The following is a 15,239-nucleotide window of genomic DNA, read 5'->3' as shown; positions in this document are numbered from 1 at the left end:
CGGCCTTTCTGACATCACCTGGGCCACCGCCACGGCAAGGCCAACCGACTCGTGGACCGAGTTCCAGAGTTTCGACGGAAAAGTCCATGAGCCGCCGCCCGAGGTAACTTTGCATCCATCCTATTCAAAGAGTGGGATTGGCGCTTTGCTTTATAAACTGCTTCTACTACATTGCTGTCTAGCACATCCTTTACCAAATCATCACCAAAACTCTCTTTTTCGTTGACATCTCTCCCTTTTTTGTTCAACGTCTCCTCCTTTCCCTCCCACATACACATACTTCACAATGGGTGGTATGTTACTCTCTCTTTCTCTCGGCTTAGTCGGAATCTAGCCCCTCGCTGACACGATGCATCCGCAGCTATCGACAGACTCTCCCAGCTGGGTGGCCAGATCTCTGGCGGCGCTTCCGCTGGCGGCAAGGCCAAGCTCCTCGAGAAGAACCCCGACGATGTAAGTTTGGGTTCCCCATCGCAACCCGCCGCTGCCTGCATGCGCTAACCGATCCGTCTCCAGATCGTTGTCACAGCAGCCCTCCGGACAGCCATCTGCAAGGGCGGCAAGGGCTCCTTCAAGGACACCTTCGCGGCTGACCTCATGGCCGGCGCGCTCAAGGGCGTCATTGAGCGCTCCAAGATCAACCCGGCCCTCGTCGAGGATATCGTTGTCGGTACCGTGCTCGCCCCCGGTGGCGGTGCCACCGAGATGCGCGCCGCCTCGCTCGTCGCCGGCTTCCCCGACTCGACCGCCGTCCGCACCCTCAACCGCCAGTGCTCGTCCGGCCTCCAGGCATGCGTCGACATCGCCAACCAGATCCGCGCCGGCATGATCGAGGTCGGCATCGGCGCTGGCGTCGAGAGCATGTCGACCCAGTACGGCCCGGGCGCCGTCGCCGAGTTCTCCGAGCTCCTCGAGTCCCACCCCGAGGCCGCCAACTGCAAGGTGCCCATGGGCGTCCTGTCCGAGAAGATGGCCAAGGACCGCAACATCACCCGCGCCAGCCAAGACGCCTTCGCCGCCGCCTCCTTCAAGAAGGCCGCCGACGCCCAGGCTGCCGGCCTCTTCAAGGAAGAGATCCACCCTCTCAAGGTCAAGTTCGAGGACCCCAAGTCTGGCGAGACCAAGGAGATCGTGGTCGACCGCGACGACGGCGTGCGCCCCGGCGTGACGGCCGAGTCGCTCGGCAAGATCCGCGCCGCCTTCGCCAAGGACGGTTCGATCCACGCCGGCAACGCCAGCCAGGTCAGCGACGGCGCCGCCGCCGTGCTGATGATGAAGCGCTCCACCGCCGAGAAGCTCGGCCAGACCATCCTGGGCAAGTTCGTCGCGGCGTCCATCGTCGGCGTGCCCCCCCTACTCATGGGCGTCGGGCCCTGGAAGGCCATCCCCAAGGTCTTTGAGCTCACCGGCATCACCAAGGACGACGTCGACATCTACGAAATCAACGAGGCTTTCGCCAGCCAGTGCCTGTGGTGCGCCAACGAGCTGGGCCTGCCCCAGGAGCGCATCAACCCCAAGGGCGGCGCCATCGCCTTCGGCCACCCCCTCGGCTGCACCGGCGCCAGGCAGGTGTCGACCCTGCTGTACGAGCTGAAGCGCACGGGCAAGCAGATTGGGCTTACCTCCATGTGCGTTGGCACGGGTATGGGTATGGCTGCCGTGTGGGTGGCTGAGTAAACGGTGGGAAAGGGATAAAAGGGGGGGCTTTTTGTATACCTATTTCTTTTCTGTTAATGACATGATGGCTGTGTACTCTTAGAGCAATGCATGCGGGTTTGGTTACATGGACAGACGCAAGATCATACAAGCGGGATACCTTTCTTCGTGATAAAATGCTAGTGTATGGTTCCAGATGTGAAGTGGGTTCATCCCTAAAGTTGCGGTGGCTTTTCACCATAATGGCTGCAACCTTGTCATGATCCTCATTGAGAGCTCATCTCAGAAACGAACTACCGTAGTTAATCAAAACCCTTCGTTCTCCCTCTCGGAGCATTTTTATTGCCTTGAAACTACAAGCTCCTGGCCGTCGCCTATCCCCCGCTGCTCACTTCACAGAGAACGCCATGAAAAGCTACCCTCAACAAAACCAGACATTCATAAGTATTCTCTAATCATGCTACTGCCCTTCTGACGGGCGCATGTAAAAACGCGAAACTACCCGATAAAACACCATCCCCTGTCCGAGGAACCGAACCACCTCCCCTATGAGCAAAGCAGCTCAACCCGAACGCCCCAGACCCTAATAATCCCGTTCCTCCAAGATCCCATGGTACAGTACCACCGGTAAGCCAGCCACACACAGCCCCAAGAATAATAGCAAAGCAACCTCGCTGGGGGGCACGTCGCCGCCCCAATCCTCATCCTCACTCGCCGACTGGCCCGCCCTCAACCTCAACAAGTAAACTCGGCGGGGGCCCGTCTGAAACGGAGTAGTCTACCCCCCCATCCCCATCCCCGGCAGCAGCAGCACAAACGCACGGCGAAGCAGCCCCAGTCCCAGCCTCAGCCCCAACTTCCTCCCCCTCCTCTTCCTCCCCCTCCTCCCCCTCCCCGTCCACACCATCACCCCCATCATCACACCCGTCACCGCCACCAACCACCACCTTCTTCCCCTTCCTCATCACCAACCCCAACCCCGCCCCCTTCACCAACCGCGACGCGCCCCAGTCCTTCTAGTCCTGGCTGCTCGCGCTCAGTTCCATATTATTCTTCTCCCACATCATGCGCAGCAGGGCCACCGTGCCCGCGTCCTCAGCCCCGTCAACAAGACTGGTTCCGCTCAACCCATGGCCGTGGTTATGGTTATGTCCTAGCACATGCGCCCGGCGCTCGTGGTGATGCATCCTGCCGTTGACGCGATCGTCGCCGTCGTCGGTGCCGAGGCTGGAGCTGGCGCTCTGCAGGGTAGAGAAGACGCCGTTGCCGTTGGTGGTGGCGTTGGTTCGTGGGGTGGGGGGACGTCTGGCGCTACCGCCGTTCATCAGGTCGGTGACGCTGGAGTTGCGGGTGAGGGGCTCGCGCTGGTTGGGGTGGAATTGTTCCGAGAGCCGCGAGGCGTGGTGGGTGGAGGACGCGGTGGCCGGGCGGGGGATGCGGCGGCTGTTTTCGAGGCCGGGGAGTTGCATGACGCGCGCGATGGAGCGGGCGACGGGGTTGAGGTGGCGCCGTACGGTGAGGTATTCCATGCCTGTTCGCTCGAGCGCTTTGTTGATGCGCGGGTCGCGGGTGTCGTAGTTGTTCGGCACGCCTATGAGGGGCCCGGTGCCGGCGGTGACGCTTGGCGCGCCCATGCCCATCCCTGAATGGGGATGTTCCAGGCTCGAGCTCGCGCGCTGCAGGTTAAGCTTTTGTTGGGTTCGGTTCATCTCCCGCGGCAGGGCGTAGTCGCCGCTCCGTCGTGAACGGGGTATCCGCGCGATGCGCTCGTCCTCGTCCTCATCGTCGCTGGCATTGCCTGCGGCCGCTCGACGAGCGTTTAACGCGTCAATGCCTCGGGCTTGTGATAGGGCACCCGCAGACCGCCGTCGCTTGGGCAGGTTGATGTCGTCCGTGGTATTTGATCCGGCTCTTGGTGGCCCATTCCTGTGCGCAGCCAGAATGAACGATTCACCCGCTATCCCAGATCCTGGTTCCTGGCTATTGTTTCCTACAAACCGAGAGGTGAGTTCCGCCTTGCCACTGCTGCCCGGCCGGGGCTGGGTTGTGGTAACGGGGGTATTGGAAAGGTATTGACTCGGACCCGGGCTCGAGTCCGGAGGCGACTGCTGCCGTAAGGAGGACGGGCGGGCCGAGGCGTTTTCGGTCGACATCATGGGCGGAGCGCCGTTTGAAGAGGTTCTTGATAGAATTCGAGATGTTAGGTATTCGTTGTGTGCCGTTTTGTTGTTGCGAGGGAGGCTGCCGGCGGCGTACTGTGTGCCGCCTGTCGCGCCGTTTGGCGTGCCGTTTTGCGAATCGGTTTGTGGCCCGTTGCTCAAGGTGCGCTGGAGCTCAGCGTGTGGCGTCGGCGATCCCACTAACGAATCTTCGTCGTCGACTGCGGCATTGGTTGTGTACGCGGAACTGACGGCAGACCCGCGGCGGGAGAGCAAAGGCGAAGCAGACGAGCTGGCGTCTACCCACTCGTCGTCGTCGTCTTGGTCCTCGTTCTGCTCCTCGTCGCCAAGATTGAATTGGACCTTGGAGTTTCCTGGGGATCTCAATTTATGGACCGCAGGACTCGATATGGAACGCTGGAGGTTGATGGCCGACTTTGTCTTCTTCCCGACCTCGGCCTGCGAGCGATTGCGTTTCAAGTTCGTCTGCGAGGTGTTCTTTTTGAGATTGGACGAGGATGGGTCGCGCGACAGCTTCAGCTCGGAGGTCGCTCGGCGGTGGTGATGGGACGCAATCGCGGTGCCGGGTCCTCGATCGGGGGAAAGCGACCCGTGTCTTCGATTCAACTTCGCTGTCGATGTGGCGGCATGGTGTTTCTGGAGGCCTTTCGAGGATGGGTTCCGTGCATGAAGACGCCCGCCTACGACGTGTTTCTGGCCCTTCGCCCGGTACTGCTGCTGAGGAGGTTGCTGCTGTGGTTGGTCGCTCGCATCTGCGGCGGGTGGCTTTTTTGATTGGTTGGCGCCCAACCCGTCGCTCTCTCTATCCCTCGCCATGACAGGCTGACTTGTTTCTTTGTGAGCCTTATTTCTCCCTAAACTTTTGCCTGAGCAGTGCCGTAGGAGTGCCTTTCTGACGTGGAATCGGTCGCTGGGTGCAGGAACGCGCCGTTGGGCAGCGGATCGTGACGCAAACAAACCACTGGACGTTTAGCGGCAGAATCAATCAAGTCGCTGTTGACTGGCAGGGTAATTCGTCATAAGGCAAGGTGGGGGCCGACAGCGTGAGAAGGCCGTGATTGGGGAAGTTCTCGTCGACGGTGAGACTTGTACAACCAATTGGTATGGGCCTTCTAGATAGGTGATATCGGAAGCGGCAGGAAACCGAAAAGCTGGCTTTTGAGGAGGCAATTCTTTCGATTGGGCGAGTTCAAGAAGGAACTCCTTGTCCGAGTTCAACCGCTGTGACCGAACACCAAAGCGGTGACGGAACAGGTGGAATAATCGGGACGCTGATTGGTGAAGAGTGGATGGCATCTCCACCCCCACAAGAACTGGTCTGCGAACTCACTCCAGAACTTTTCATGTGAGTAACGGCCTGGCTTCGGTTAGGTACCTTACTTACCGTGTACGGTAACTTTACGAAATACTGCCGAGAAGGTCTTGGCTGGAAATAGGAGGTCCGTGCAGACAGACATATCCAATTTCTGGTTATTGATCTGGACCCCGCCACTTTCAACGCCCACGACAACGGACATTGTGTTTCATTGTTTTGGTCATCTCCGCAGTTTCACGTCCTTGGATATCAAAATGAGCGCCCAACTCGAAACAGAACGCAAGGAATATGAGAGCCAGGTAAGCTTGAGGTGTCAAATTTATCCAGACAAAAAACCAGGACTGACATTTGACAGCTCGAACTGGTCATCACGTCTCTCAAAGAGGACCCCGATAATGCCGAACTACAGGGGCTTCGCAGTGAACTGGAGCAGATGATCCAGTTGCTCGATGACTCTCTCGCCGAACTAAAGCCCAAGAACGAACCCGCAGCCGCGCCGAAGAAGGCGCCATCGCCACCGCCGGCCGAACAAAAGTGGTCACGCGAGAACCACCCAGCATTCAAGAAAGCTGCGCCCGCAGAGGAGAAAGAGAAAGAGCCCGAGGTCATCGCGTATCAGGTCAACGACAATGTCATGGCGAAATGGCTCTCGGGCGACAAGGGCTTCTACCCGGCGCGCATCACCGCGGTGACTGGTTCGTCCACGGCACCCATTTACACAGTCAAGTTCAAAAGCTATGACACAGCAGAGACCCTGCGTGCTAAGGATATCCGCCCGGTCGCACAGAAGCGCAAGGCTGACGGTACTGCCGTCTCGACCAACAGCAACGCCATCGGCGGTTCGGCGGCGACAGCTACAGCTAGCCCTTCGTCACTGACCCCGACCTCGACTAACAATGGCATCGTCATGTCTGCGGCGGCTGACATGTATCCTCAGGCGCAGGCGGCAGGAAAGGCGGGGGCGGACGACAACGACGAGAAGCCGCGGCCCAAGTTCAAGAAGATCAAGGCTACAAAGGAGCTCGAAAAAGGCAAGAACAAGTGGCAGGAGTTTACCACCAAGGGGAAGTTTGGCAAATCGGGAAAGAAGGACAGCATGTTCCGCACACCTGACGGAATCCATGGCCGAGGTGAGTAGCCCAACAATCTTCTCAGTTCTAACACATTGCTAACCTGGGTACAGTTGGCTTCACCGGCTCCGGGCAATCAATGCGCAAAGACCCTACCAGGAGCCGCCATGTGTACCAGCCCAACGAAGAATTGGACTAGACTGACATGGTCTTCTTTCATTCAGAAACGCCGTTACGGCTTGGAGCGGAAGAGACGCGCCCGCATAAAGGGGCAACGACCGGTAGCGCTCGGTTTATCGAAGGACGGCATCATAGGTTGGAGTTACGGTTTGGGATGAACTTGGTTTACATTCTTTTCGACCCTAATTACTCTCATTTCGAACGGACGCTAACGTGGTCTCGGAGCCAAACTCGCCAGTCGATACGCTGCTGCTCCTGTCTTATTTGACAGGGCCCAGAAAGACTAGAGAATTAGCCGTGGTATATATTTGAGATACCCTGTCCTGAGCAATCCAATGTGTTTACAAGCATTGTTTCGTGTTCTGTAGCCGAATGTGTTTGACCACGTTAACGTATTGCCATCTCACCTATTTCCCAAACTGAAAATATTCATACATATGATACATAACACCGTGACCTCTCGTGATGCAACCGTCATTATTCATCCCAGATTATGCCAACCTCACCTTCAAGGGACGAACACGCGGCTTAGTTAACCTCTAACCCAACCTTCGCCGCTAGCTTCCTCGCAACATCCATAAACACTGCCGCGCGCTCCGACTCGGGCTCCGCCGCGACAGTCGGTTTCCCCCGACTCCCATCCTCCCCGATATTCGGATGCAGCGGTACATCCCCCAGCAACTCGATCCCGCTATCCTTACACATAGCCACAACCCTCTCATTACCCCCAAAAACCGCCGTCTCCCCCCCACAACACGGGCACTTAAACAAGCTCATATTCTGCACCAGCCCCAACACCGGCACCCCAACCTTCCCAAACATCCCCACCCCCTTCACCGCATCCTTCACCGCCAACACATGCGGCGTCGTCACCACCACCGCCCCATCCAGCGGCACCTGCTGCGCAATACTCAGCTGCACATCCCCCGTCCCCGGCGGCAGGTCCAGCACCAACACATCCACCGCCCCACCACCACTCCGCGCCGTCCAGTCCACCTCATGCAGCAGCTGCTGCACGGCCTTGAGCAGCATCGGCCCGCGCCACACCACGGGCGCCGCTTCGTCCCGCGCCAGGTACCCCAGCGACATGGTCTGCACGCCGTACGCCGTCAGCGGGATCAGCTGGTTGTGCGCGTTGAGGTAGGGCTCCGTGTTGGTCAGGTCGAAGAGCGTGGGGATCGAGGGGCCGAAGATGTCCGTGTCCAGGATCCCCGCGCGCAGGCCCAGCCGGGCGAAGGCCAGGGAGAGGTTGGCGGCGATGGTGCTCTTGCCGACGCCGCCTTTGGCGGAGGAGACGGCGATGATGTGGGATACGCCTTTGATGGGGCGTTTGGTGGGGAGGCCGCGCTGGAAGCGGGGGATGCTGCCTTTTTGGGGGAGGCCCTGCGAGGGGTTGTTAGGGAGATCTACGTTAGGGAAATGCAAGATGTCGGCCACCTGGCTGGGTATGGGAGGGACTTACAAGCGGGTTCTCATGGAGGAGCACACGTGTGGTGTGGAGGAACCGGCGGGGGATGTGGGATCTCATGGTGAACTATGTTTGGATATTACCATTATGGGTTTGTTGTATTTTAGCCGTCGTCAATGTACGATTTTATATGTGATGAATATGTCGAGCTTCAACTGATGTTGATGAGCTCTGATAGCATTAAGAGAGCTTCCATGAGACCCTGTAATCAAGGTTCCACAGCACCCCACTGTGCATGCAGCAGTGGGTTCTGCCACACCTCACCGCCAAAATTTCCTGGCTGCTTGTTCTGATCCCCTGAAAATTTCCATGTGGGGTGTCAATCGAGAATCCTCTGTCTTCAAGCATTCCAGAGCGCAAATCACCACCATGTCGGCAACACGCAAAGGCCGTTCTGGCCGGTTTGCCGAATTTGAGGAGAAGATCGTAAAGGGTTGGTGAAGGCATTGCCTTTTCAATTGCTGCTCTATCTGACCTAAATACTAGATTTTGACATCGAGAACGAGGCGCCCGATGAGGACGAACAGAGCGGGAGCGAAGAATCGGCCGACGAAAACGCCGGGACAGAGCATTATGTTGCTGTTGGGTATGCATGGATGTTAGCCCCTGTGGCCGAATTGGTCTCTCTAACTGCCGTGTAGGAAGAGCAAGCTCCGGCAGAAGGACGCTATCGCACTGGGTCCCGAATACCGCGGCTCGCGCGTCAGCAGAGAAGCGCTAGAGGAAAGCAGCGAAGATGACGAGGAAGGCGACGAGGACGAGGAAAGCGGGAGCGCCGACGAAGAATTCGACAACCCAGAAACAGCAGACCTCGAAGCCGATCACATCGATGACGACGCCGAGATCAGCAGTGACAATGCGCTTTGCGAGAGTGACGAAGAAAACCTCAAGGACTTTGTCTTCCGCGGCAGCTCAAAGCCGAAGACCCCAAACGGGCGGATCAAAAAGAGACCGACTGCCGCAGACTTTATGTCTTCGTCAGGAGACGAGGATGATGAAGAGGAGGACCTCGAAGGTGAAGAGGATGAACTAGAAGCATCCGAAGAAGGTTCGGAGCTTGATGAAGACGGTGCACGCCTCTTTGATCTAGAGGCTGAGTTGTCTGGCGAGGATGACGACGAGGATGAGGAAGAAGATGAGGATGACGAGGACGAGGACGAGGACGAGGATGAGGAGGGCGACGAGGATGATGAGGACGATGAGGATGATGAAGAAGAGGAAGGGGATGAGAATGATGATGAGGATGAAGATGAAGAAGACGCAGGATCCGACAGCGGCGAACGCGCTCAACTACGGAAGATGGCGACCGAGGGGCAGAAGAGCATCGTAGCAGCCATGTCACAGGCTGCCAGAGCAGACGCGGAGAAGGGCGTAGCAGTGCGCGCCCAGCGCCGCGCGTTCGACTCCATCTTGAATCTCCGCATCCGGCTACAGAAGGCACTCGTGGCAGCAAACTCTTTCAGCGTCGTCGAAAACAACCACGAAAATGGCACGGAGGCGTACCACGCAGCTGAGGAGGCGGCCGTCAAGCTATGGAACACGATTGACAGCGTTCGGCACACCTTCATGCCCGAGAGCAGTAGGGCCAAGGTCGGGGACAAGAGGAAGCGCGGGATCGACGTGGACACCCCGAACCAGGCCATCTGGGAAAGCATGCAAATGGTGGAAGAGGCCACCCACTCCCACCGACGGAAAGTCCTCGACAAGTGGTCGGAGAGAGTAAAGAAGAGCAACGCCGCGCTCTCCACCAGAAAGCTCGTCAAGTCGGAGAGCCAGACCCTCGTCTCGGCGCTAGACGAGCAGCTTTTGAGCTCGGAGCGGCTTGTCAAGCGCGCGCGGATGCCCCGCTCCTGCGCACCGGCGCAGGCGGCCAAGAAGGTGGAAGAAGATGCGCAGATTTATGACGACGCCGACTTCTATCAGCTCCTACTCAAGGAGCTTGTCGACCAGCGGAGCACGGACACGGGGGCGCCGGGCGAGTCGGTCGCGACGGTCCGGTGGGCGGCGCTCAAGGAGACAAAGACGAGGAAAAACGTCGACAGGCGCGCCAGCAAGGGGCGCAAGCTGCGGTATACAGTGCACGAAAAGCTGCAAAACTTTATGGCGCCCGAGGACAGACGGGAGTGGGAGGAGCATGCAATCGACAGGTTGTTTGGGACGCTGTTTGGGCAGAAGATGGAGTTGAAGGAGGAGGACGAGGTGTCAGACGAGGAGATGGGTGGTGTTAATGTCGAAGAGGAGGGGCTACGGCTGTTCCGAAGCTAGTCAGGATGTACCATTCCGAAGTAAAGTGCAGGCTAGCTTGTTGGATACAATTCGAAGGCGCCGCATCTGCCGCCATACTATCTATTCTGTCCTACCCATCATCTTCGTATCCATCACTTTCCTATCCATCACCTCACTTGTATCCATCACCTCACTTGTATCCATCACCTCACTTGTATCCATCACCTCACTTGTATCCATCACCTCACTTGCATCTACCGCCCCATCACCTACCACCCCTCCAACAACCCAACGACCCCACCCCCCACCAACGCCACCAAACACACCACATGCACCCCAAAATGCACCACCGGCCCCCCCAACACCTTCCTCCCCTCCCCCTTCCCACCCATCCGCACCCAGGCCCTATAAATCGGCCAGACATGATACGTGCCCAACCCAGCACAAAACAGCGCCGTGGCGCGGTCGCCGGCGTCGTCGGTGATGCGCCCGCCGCCCAGCAGCGCCAGGCACGCGAGGTTGGTTGCGAGGAGCAGCCCGCCGAAGTTGCGCAGGATGAGGCGTGCTTCGGGTGATGCGCCGGGGAGCTGGGCTTGGGGGGTGAGGAGGAAGGAGAGAGAGGCGGGGGTTTCGGTGAGGAGGTGGAGGGTGAGGGCGGCTTTGAGGGGGGGCATGGTTGGGGTGGGGGTGGTGGTGTGGTGATGGTTGATTATGAAGAACTTGGAGCTTTGTTAGTTTGGGGGGTGTTGAGGGAAGGGGGCAGGACTCACCGTATCTTGTTGCCCAATGCGTAGTGTCAAGTCGGTCGGAAGCAATGATTCGACAAATTGAGAATTCTAGATTTGATTGATGTGTGAGAATAGGGTGGATTTAAGTTTGGAATTGAGCTGACAAACTTGATTTGGACCCACGTTCTCGGGAACGTCGTTGCCGTGGCATTGGCTTACAACCCCTTATTCTAGACAACAAGCCAAGGTAGAGAGACCTTTTGAATTCTCACACTATTGAACAGCATACATTCATCCAAAATATAAAAGAACTAACGCCAATACTGATCCGCTGTTTTTGTGCTAACTTGCAAAACCCGGTGGCTAGAACCGGTGGCTAGAACCCCTCGACATGGGTCCCAACCCCCTTTTCCTTTGCATATTCTATCATGTGCATGCTAACCGACAAGTCCATCAAACCCACTCCGACGCTCTTGTAGATGACGTTGCCCGTCTGGAGCCAGTGCTCGAGATCGTGGCTCTTTTTGTCGCCGGCCAACGCTCCCAGCCTGCAATGCATAGTATTAGTGACTTGACCTCCAAAACGGAGTAAAGGGGAAAAGTGAAAGAAAAGCACAACTTACTCAACCATCTGCTCAGGCTTGATCCCAACCTCAATCAACTCCCCCGCTTCCGTCAATGCGCCCTCAATCGTGTCCACCACCACGACCCCCGCCTCCCGCTCCCCAACCGTGAGCGCCTGCCTGACCAACCCAGCCGGTATCTCCCTCATCTGGGGTGTATAGCTCCCAATGGCAACCACCAACCGCCCCTTCTCCACGCCCTCAAACACCCCCGCATCAAACACCGCCTCCGTCGACGGCGTACAGCAAAACACCACATCCGCCCCCCTCAAAACCTCCCGCAACCTCCCCTCCGCCTCCACCCCCCCATCCCTCACCAACACCTCAAACCGACACCCCTCCCACCCCTCCCTCTTCTTCACCCCCTCCACCCCCCCTCCGACAAACCTCCCCACCACCCCCTCACTCGCCTTACTCCCCCCCCTCCCCACAAAAACCACCTCCCTCACCTCCGACCCGCGCGCCAGCAGCGCCAGACGCACGTGCCAGTAGGCCTGCTCGCCGCACCCAAACACGACCAGCCGCGTGAGCGGGCCGGCACGCCGCCGGACAATGCTCAGCGAGCCCAGCGCCGTGCGGAAGGCCGTGAGCGCCGCGGCGTGCAGGAGACCGAGGGGCGTGCCGGTGGGGGAGAGGAGGGTGATGGCGCCGGTGGGGCGGATGGTGGGTTTGGATGGGGATGGTGTTGGGGAGGGGGTGGTGGTGGTGCTGGCGGCGGTGAGGGTTATTACTGTGAGTTTGGGGAGGGAGGTTAGTGGTGACTCTGGAGGAGAATGTAGGCTAAGGGGGAAGTACCCTTGACGGCGTTGCCGGTGGAATTGGCGGAGGGCATAAACAAGGTGGTGCAGCCGGTTGCGGGGCTGTGGATGGAGACGCGTTCGGGCTGGTGGATGGCCGACTCGCTCTGTGCGCCGGCCGAGTGCTCATGCAAAGCCGAGATGAGAGCGTTCTGGAAGCCATCCAAGTCGTCGACGGTCAGGTTCTCAAGGAGGGACCGGATCTGGTCGTCGGTGAGGACTGTCAACGTCATTGTTGCGATTGTTGTTGAAATAAATGGGATGATGTCTGTGAGCTGTTAGATGAAACAAATACTATGTAAAAGAGATGCAATGTCTTATAAGTCCGGGTGAGACCGAGGTCTAACTGGAGGGGCCGCCTCCGGGTTCGGAGCCGGGTGGGCCGGATCACCGTGCCAAGGCCGTTGCTGGCCGGGGACAGCGGGGTGATTCGGACATTGTGCTTGCCCGAGGGCCGGATGATTGCTCCTTCATTGGACTTATCAAGATAACAATAACCCTGACTAGATCGTGATACCCCATCTAGAACCATCCCAGCTACTCCTTCTTGCCGAGCTTGAGCAATCGACGGTAGTGAGGGAGACCACAGTCTATCGGAGCACAACAGTGGAGTGGTGCATTTCCTATCTCTTGATGCTCAAGCAGAGTCTGGATGTTATCGATCTCTCATGTAAATCTCATGGTGAGCTGTTGGTGAGCTGTTGGTAGTCAGTAGCTACCATCTGATTATGCCGCCGCCTATGTCCACCTGGGTGAGCCCAAAGTTGAACTTATCAATGATTTAACAGAGGATGCGGGTGTGTTGCCCCTACATTCCGCCAAATATTAGCAGAGGCTACTCCGATAATGTAGGGGGGAATGTCGTCCTGGAGATATCCCCAAGATGTGAGAGGTTAATGGCAACAGTACCGGTGGACTACGGTCTCCGGCTTTTCATCGTTTGCGAGGAGCACAGCTGGGCTTGTTCGCACTTCTTGATATTTGGGTGAGAGATACGCCGCCGTGGGACCCCTCATACGGGGTTGGGTCTTGGAATAATATTTCCATTTGTTGAAAAATGTCTTGTTCAAGATATTCTGATCAACCATCGTCACATTGACATAAAAAAGACTGACATTCCAGCAGTCATCCGGCCAAGCAAACCATTCCACGCAACCAACCAAGGCGCAAAAGTCACTAGCAACCACCCAACCAAACAAAAGAACAGCTCCCAGCTCACCGCACCGCCATCGACGCATTCCCGCCCCTAAACACCAGCTGCGCATGCCGCCCCCTAACCTCCTCCCCACTCCCGCCGGCCCTCACCCCCCCCTTCGTAGTCCCCACCCCCAAATCCCTGACCCTCCCACTCCCAATATCAAACAAGCACCCATGCACCTCCAGCCCCCTCTCCCGCACCGCATCCTGCACCACCCCATTCGCCATCAACACCTCCACCCCCGCCCGCACATTCAACTCGGCCACCCTCACCGCCCTAGCCTTCTCATCCTTAATCGCATCCAACTCGTCCGCATGGGCACGGTGCACGGCCCTCAACGGCGTCAGCCACGTATCCAGCACGCCGCCCAGCCGGGCGCCCGCGAGGGCCGCGATGGCGCCGCCACAGCCCGAGTGGCCGCACAGCACGATGTGGGCGACGCGCAGGTGGGCGACGGCGAACTCGATCACCGCCGACGTGTTGATGTCCGTCGCGGACACGATGTTGGCGATGTTGCGGTGCACGAACACGTCGCCGGGCTGTAGGCCGAGGATGGTGGTCTCGGGGCAGCGCGAGTCGGAGCAGCCGAGCCAGACTGGAGGGGGGGGGGGTTAGTGTGGGTTTGTTTTGGGGTTGGTAGAGTTGGAGGGTTGGAGAGTTGAAAAGTTGGATAGGGAGGGAGGAAGGAAGGAAGGAGCTTACGGATCTGGGGGGATTGCCCGCTTGCGAGCTTGGGGAAGAAGTTGGGGTTCTGGTGCGCTTTGTAGCCCGCCCAGGCGTTGTTCGAGCTCAAGGCATAGAGGAAGCTGTCTTCTGCTTCGGGGTTGTCGTTAGTCAACAAGGTGCTTCTTTTTGGGATGATTGCAAGTGAAACCTACCTTGGGCCATGTCGTTTGGCTATCTCTATCCAACCACCAGCAACAGGAACGTCGAGCAAAACCAGGAAATCAAAAAGGAATGTGAGGGGAGGAAACCCCGGGACAACTCCCAGTCTTTAAAACAACAAGACAAGCGATTTCGGCCTCGTTCGTAGGACCCGTGCCCTGAGCTGGGCTGCTGAGCACGTTTGCCCGTGGGGATGCAGTCCTTCCCCGAAATGGCTTATACACCAAGCCACTCTCGTCTCAGAAGTGTCAGCGCGCGCCGCGGGATGGGCCGGATCTGGTGACCACCCACGTCCCAACGTGCCAAGGAAGATTAACGAGCTTAAAAGATGGGGGGAAGCGAGCACGTAAGCCTCTCAGGAGCTGGGGAAAGCGGGGACTGCCGGGGTTTGTTGAGCAAGGGAGTCGTGATAGCGGGGGAAACTGCGTGGGGGTTGGTGTTGCGACCAGCGGCGCCAGCGTGTGGTAGCGACAAAGGGGCAGAACTCCTCGAGTTCAGATGGGCAAGAGAGACTGAGATCGGCAACCCGAAAAGAGCGGCCTCGCAGTCCTCATAAGCATTTCAATGCCCGCGTATGTGCGACCTTGGCCAGACATATTTGTCCCTCCCCCGAGGGTTTGGGACTCGGGTCTCTCGGGGGCCTGTGTGACAGGCTGTTGTCGAGCCCAAACGGGAGGGCATACCCCTCGTCTCAAGTCCGCAGCTCCGCATGAAACGCCGACGTCCGCTTCACTTCCGACCCAGATCTGATATGCAAAAAGCATGGGGGTCTCCCGGGGTGATCGGAATGGCTGGACACGGATCAGATAATGCCTGTCATCCTTCGCTTTCGGTTTGCTTACTTGTAAATACTTGCTGGTGGGAATTGCTGCAAAAATTGAGCATCATGAATTTTCGACACAATCGGCGCGAG

The 15,239-nt window shown here is 58.0% G+C and overlaps 7 protein-coding genes across 7 annotated transcripts; 3 read left to right on the top strand and 4 right to left on the bottom strand.

The window, feature by feature from the left end:
- Positions 1-197: 197 nt before the first annotated feature.
- F5144DRAFT_381070 (Thiolase, N-terminal domain-containing protein) lies at positions 198-1,796 on the top strand. The gene is made up of 3 exons (XM_066784606.1): positions 198-293; positions 362-453; positions 517-1,796. The coding sequence occupies exons 1-3, from the start codon at positions 287-289 to the stop codon at positions 1,675-1,677; spliced, it is 1,260 nt and encodes a 419-aa protein (XP_066638594.1). The 5' UTR covers positions 198-286; the 3' UTR covers positions 1,678-1,796.
- Positions 1,797-2,559: 763 nt separating this feature from the next.
- F5144DRAFT_585268 (uncharacterized protein) lies at positions 2,560-5,148 on the bottom strand. The gene has a single exon (XM_066789687.1). The coding sequence runs from the start codon at positions 4,650-4,652 to the stop codon at positions 2,673-2,675; it is 1,980 nt and encodes a 659-aa protein (XP_066638593.1). The 5' UTR covers positions 4,653-5,148; the 3' UTR covers positions 2,560-2,672.
- On the top strand, positions 5,149-6,751 carry F5144DRAFT_615718 (uncharacterized protein). The gene is made up of 3 exons (XM_066791811.1): positions 5,149-5,450; positions 5,507-6,281; positions 6,335-6,751. The coding sequence occupies exons 1-3, from the start codon at positions 5,406-5,408 to the stop codon at positions 6,418-6,420; spliced, it is 906 nt and encodes a 301-aa protein (XP_066638592.1). The 5' UTR covers positions 5,149-5,405; the 3' UTR covers positions 6,421-6,751.
- F5144DRAFT_585265 (P-loop containing nucleoside triphosphate hydrolase protein) lies at positions 6,752-8,047 on the bottom strand. Its single transcript, XM_066789686.1, has 2 exons — positions 7,864-8,047; positions 6,752-7,784 (listed from the first exon to the last, which is right to left on the bottom strand). Exons 1-2 carry the CDS (start codon positions 7,927-7,929, stop codon positions 6,930-6,932), a joined length of 921 nt encoding a protein of 306 aa, XP_066638591.1. The 5' UTR covers positions 7,930-8,047; the 3' UTR covers positions 6,752-6,929.
- Positions 8,048-8,195: 148 nt separating this feature from the next.
- On the top strand, positions 8,196-10,451 carry F5144DRAFT_381040 (apoptosis antagonizing transcription factor-domain-containing protein). Its single transcript, XM_066784605.1, has 3 exons — positions 8,196-8,302; positions 8,356-8,455; positions 8,511-10,451. Exons 1-3 carry the CDS (start codon positions 8,239-8,241, stop codon positions 10,132-10,134), a joined length of 1,788 nt encoding a protein of 595 aa, XP_066638590.1. The 5' UTR covers positions 8,196-8,238; the 3' UTR covers positions 10,135-10,451.
- Positions 10,365-12,539, bottom strand: F5144DRAFT_633316 (uncharacterized protein; the record flags this gene model as incomplete). The annotated part of the gene is made up of 4 exons (XM_066792535.1): positions 12,242-12,539; positions 11,447-12,176; positions 11,287-11,371; positions 10,365-10,814 (listed from the first exon to the last, which is right to left on the bottom strand). Exons 1-4 carry the CDS (start codon positions 12,474-12,476, stop codon positions 10,365-10,367), a joined length of 1,500 nt encoding a protein of 499 aa, XP_066638589.1. The 5' UTR covers positions 12,477-12,539.
- Positions 12,540-13,264: 725 nt separating this feature from the next.
- On the bottom strand, positions 13,265-14,544 carry F5144DRAFT_380969 (carbonic anhydrase). The gene is made up of 3 exons (XM_066784604.1): positions 14,320-14,544; positions 14,144-14,254; positions 13,265-14,036 (listed from the first exon to the last, which is right to left on the bottom strand). Exons 1-3 carry the CDS (start codon positions 14,327-14,329, stop codon positions 13,459-13,461), a joined length of 699 nt encoding a protein of 232 aa, XP_066638588.1. The 5' UTR covers positions 14,330-14,544; the 3' UTR covers positions 13,265-13,458.
- Positions 14,545-15,239: the final 695 nt, after the last annotated feature.

Source organism: Chaetomium tenue, assembly GCF_020726465.1.
Source record: "Chaetomium tenue strain MPI-SDFR-AT-0079 chromosome Unknown F5144scaffold_7, whole genome shotgun sequence".
Taxonomy (NCBI): Eukaryota; Fungi; Ascomycota; class Sordariomycetes; order Sordariales; family Chaetomiaceae; genus Chaetomium; species Chaetomium tenue.
This window is presented reverse-complemented; position numbering and strand designations above follow the sequence as displayed.